This window comes from Phalaenopsis equestris, unplaced genomic scaffold (assembly GCF_001263595.1).
Source record: "Phalaenopsis equestris unplaced genomic scaffold, ASM126359v1 Scaffold000291, whole genome shotgun sequence".
In the NCBI taxonomy this organism is placed as follows: domain Eukaryota; kingdom Viridiplantae; phylum Streptophyta; class Magnoliopsida; order Asparagales; family Orchidaceae; genus Phalaenopsis; species Phalaenopsis equestris.
The window spans coordinates 5,764-10,459 of NW_018164733.1; the positions used below are offsets into that span (position 1 = coordinate 5,764).

A 4,696-nucleotide genomic window follows, 5' to 3' on the forward strand; every position below is an offset into this window, starting at 1 on the left:
ATTTAATTTAGAATGAATACACAGAAGATGTAGGTCAAAAGTGCCATGGTTAGAAATTGTACATAATGGTTTGTGCACCAAAAGTAACATGGCTAGAAACTTTACATAAAATTTTACACAAAAAGAGTTAGTACCTTGCGGACAAAATATTTGTGGCAGAACTCCTCTTTTAGGGTTTTTTTTTAAACTTTTTTTAGAATTAGCTATTTATGTGGTTTTGTAATTATTTTTCTTAATTCTTCCGTTTAGGTTGTTGCAAATGTATCAAAGGTATTTCCGAAGGATACAGAGGCTCCCCCTGGTGGAGTGGATGATATGACAAGATTATCATATTTGCATGAACCTGGTGTGCTTCAAAATCTGGCCACAAGATATGAGCTCAATGAGATTTATGTAAAATATTTATCTCTGTCTCAGTTCTGAGTTAGAATTATCTAGGATACAAAAAAGTTTCAGTGCCACTGACATTTTGATTTTGAGCTTTCAGACGTATACTGGCAACATCTTAATTGCAGTAAACCCTTTTCAAAGGTTGCCGCATCTTTATGACACCCACATGATGGGGCAGTATAAAGGAGCAGGATTTGGAGAGCTTAGCCCCCATGTATTTGCTGTTGCAGATGTTGCTTACAGGTAATTCTTATTGGTTTATCTATTTCTACCGCAAGTATTCTTCACAACTTTTGTTGATGTATGTTTTCCTGCAAGAATGTAGGGCTATGATTAATGAAGGAAGGAGCAATTCCATTTTGGTTAGTGGAGAAAGTGGTGCTGGTAAAACCGAAACAACAAAGATGCTTATGAGATATCTTGCTTATTTGGGTGGTCGTTCTGGAATAGAAGGAAGAACGGTTGAACAGCAAGTTTTGGAAGTAAGTAAAAAATACTTTGTTATTTGAAGAATGCAATCAATTCTTCATGAAAGCCACCCTTCTTCTCTTATTTATCTTGCAAGTTCCTATTGTTTTGACATAAATTTTATGCCTACTTTTTTTGTTACTTCCAGTCCAACCCAGTCCTTGAAGCATTTGGGAATGCAAAAACTGTTAGAAATAATAACTCAAGGTAAATATTATCGAATGTTGTTTTTTTTATTTGGGCTTTGCTTTTTAGCAGCATCCATGGAGTATCATATGTGAAGTTGTAAAATTTGACATTTATTAGGTTTAATATGTTAGATTATTCTTCTTTGTTGTCCTCTATGAAATATTTTACTAGCTTTAACCACCTGATTTTGTTGATGGAATTCAATGAAGTCGCTTTGGCAAGTTCGTTGAAATACAATTTGACAAGAGTGGAAGAATATCTGGTGCTGCTATTAGGACCTACTTGCTTGAAAGATCACGTGTTTGCCAAATTAATACTCCAGAAAGGAATTACCACTGCTTTTACCTTCTTTGTGCTGCTCCTCAGGAGGTGCAAATGCAAAGGCTCTTTTACAACTTGATTTTAGCATTTTGTATTGCCTATTTATTATATGGTTTTGGCCTTCTACTAAACACTTATAAAGTTTAAAGAAAATATTCCTTGTAATTTGCAGGTAAAAGAGAAATATAAATTGGGAAGTCCACAATCATTTCACTATCTAAATCAGTCTGATTGTTATGAATTGGATGGCGTTGATGATTCTCTTGAATATCTTGCTACAATAAGGGCAATGGATATAGTTGGAATCAGTGAATGCGAACAGGTTAAATCATTTTTTTTATATTTCTAGAATAAAATTTTTAGAAAGAAATTATGTCTTAGTTTTCTCCAATAGATATTCGCTATTTGTCAATTCATGATAATAACTGAAATTTTTTTCTTCAGGAAGCAATATTCAGAGTGGTAGCTGCTATTCTTCATATAGGGAATATTGATTTTGCAAAAGGAGAGGAAATAGATTCTTCTGTCATTAAGGATGACAAATCAAGGTTTCATCTTAAGACAGCTTCTGAACTACTGATGTAAGTCCTCTTGTTTTTTCTCTTAACTTTATTTCACATTGCTGATAATGCTGTTGGCTTTTAATCTATTTTTCATTGTAGGTGTGATGCCCAGGGACTGGAAAATGCACTTATTAGGCGTGTGATGGTGACACCAGAAGAAATTATCACAAGAACTCTAGATCCTGCTTCTGCAATTGTCAGCAGGGATGGTTTTGCAAAGACTTTATATTCTCGTCTTTTTGATTGGTAAGGTCAAGCATAGAATGTTATAAAATCTTTCCATAGCATTGTGCAATGTGAAGTGTTGGTGAAAGTGAAAGTGATGTAAATATGACTGTTGATACTTCAACAGGTTAGTGGAAAAGATCAATGTATCAATTGGACAAGATCCAAATTCAAAGTCACTGATTGGAGTTCTTGATATTTATGGTTTTGAGAGTTTTAAGTGCAACAGGTAATTTATCATAAAGATTTGAAATCATTCCATCTATATTATTGAAATTAAAATTCCCTTACCATTTCTTTTTGTATTTTAATGTGGGCAGTTTTGAGCAATTTTGTATCAATTTTACCAATGAAAAGTTGCAACAGCATTTCAACCAGGTTAGTTTTTTCTGCCTTAACATTTTACTTGAACATCTATCTCAATGTGAAGGCCCCTTGAGAAGCAAATATGATGCACCGAATAAAAGATAAAAAGTTATAGATATAATAATTAAAATTTACATGGTTAGGTTTGAACAAAGTCTACTGTCATAATAGAAGGGATATGATTTGTTACGATAACACAGAAGCAACTAAAATTGTTTACACCAAAAGCCGTCATCCGACCTTCCCAAAAAACTATCTGCACCTGCCTTTCCCAAAAACCTATCTGCACCCGCCCTTCCCAAAAACCTATGTACACCTCTGTGTCATTGTAGAAGCCAAAACTTATGGTTGCAAACAATCTTATTATGCATATATTTTTTTTCTCACGTGCATTGGAGTGGGCATGTTGAAGACACCAATCCTCTTAAGCAACCCTAACCTTACTAGGATGGGTATGTTGAAAACACCAATCTTCTAAGCAATCCTACTCTTTAGGGTACTCTTATAGAGGATTGAAGATGATGAGGGACAAGTGATTTTCTCTTCTGTAGTCATTAGATTCAATCCTGTCTCATTTGAATTGTTCTTAAAAGAGAGCTCACATAAATCCGTAAACACACGCTATAATAGACGATGTGCGTGGCTAGAGGACTTCCATATGGTCATTCACATGTATTTTAGGACACAGACTGAGGTTGTTTTTCTTTTTTTCTTTTTTTTTTTTTGGTGAAAAACACTGGACTGCTCCACTTCCACCTTGAATGAGGGACGCGAATCGCGATTCCCACACGATCGTAGGAGATGGGAGAGTCTTAGGGCTGTAGATGAACCAATGCACTCGATGAACTACTTGAGCTTGACTCGATTAAGGCTTGATCATTTTCGTTCAAATTAGTAAATAAATAAGCTTGAAGAATTTTTTGAAGCTCGAAGTTTAAATAAATTGAATATGAACATTGTCGAACTTATTTATTTATAGTCACGAACAAACTCGTTTGTTGTTCAACAAGTAACTTGTTAAATACTTGATATTAAGTTCGATAATAACTCGTATTATATATTTGATATATTATTTAAATAAAATTTAATTAGTTAAAGTTTTTTTAATTATAGATTTAATAGCAATATATTATTATATCAATAATATTTTTGGTTTAATTATAATTATATATTTATTTTTCTAATAAGTGAATGATAATTTAGAATGATATATTTACAATTAAAGGAGTTCCATAAAAGATTTTTCTTGTAGAGTTTTCATAACCTTGAATGTAATGAGTTCATTTTTAATGACCATTACACTGTAATTTCCAACAACATTAATGTGGATTGTCTTATTATTATTATTTTTATTATCAATTTAGTTCTTCCATTACAAAATTTGAACTAGTATAGTCCTACCAATAAAAATAATAAAAAATATGTAGTTAATTAGTAAAGCTCAAAGATTTTAGAGTTTATAATTGATAATTTAATAATTGCAATTAGAATTGCAAATATATTTATAAATTTTTTTCAATGAAAATCTTGATTCCTGTTTGATTTTTTAGCTCGTTTAAATACTCATTTACAATTTACAAACAAATCAAGCATAAATCAAGTTCAAACATTGAAAAAGTTAAACAAATTAAACTTGAACAATATATGAAAGCTCGACATATGCTCAATCTGAACATGAACAACTTATAATTATACCAAGCCAAGTCCGAACAATGATATTCTCGGCTCGGCTCGATTACAACCCTATGGGAGACGGGGTTTCCTCCTTTTTTTGCTTTCTTTCCCATTATCCTTCGTTCATTTTTCATTCTTTTCCATATATGTGTTTTATTATTGTTTGGGAGTCAGTTTTTGGCATGTGTTTGTTTAGGTTAGCCGTCGGAGTCTGTTTTTTCCTTTCGAGAGTTATATCTGAGGGATTGCATAATGCTCATGTCGTATCTCTCTTCTGAGGTGGTGATTATCTTTCCCTCCGCAGCCTCCCACATCGCTTCCGGCTGCCTCTTCCTTGCTGCTGCCTTCCGGAACAGCCTTTTTGTGCTAGAAGTTAGTTTTTGGCATGTGTTTGTTTAGGATAGCCGCCGGCGTCCGTTTTCTTCTTTCGAGGGTTATATCCAAGGAATTGCATAATGCTTCAGTTATATATTCCGAAGCGGTGTTTATCTTCCCCTATC

General features: G+C 33.3%; 1 protein-coding gene across 1 annotated transcript in view; it reads left to right on the forward strand.

The window, feature by feature from the left end:
• Nucleotides 1-249: 249 nt before the first annotated feature.
• The window catches only part of LOC110025127 (myosin-17-like), a gene marked incomplete at its 5' end in the record, with an annotated part of 10,839 nt that continues 6,392 nt past the window's right edge, over nt 250-4,696 (forward strand). The window contains 10 exon segments of the mRNA XM_020725415.1: nt 250-393; nt 488-633; nt 716-872; nt 1,007-1,065; nt 1,257-1,416; nt 1,541-1,690; nt 1,813-1,949; nt 2,031-2,177; nt 2,284-2,385; nt 2,477-2,534. Coding sequence (XP_020581074.1) covers nt 250-393; nt 488-633; nt 716-872; nt 1,007-1,065; nt 1,257-1,416; nt 1,541-1,690; nt 1,813-1,949; nt 2,031-2,177; nt 2,284-2,385; nt 2,477-2,534 — 1,260 coding nt within the window.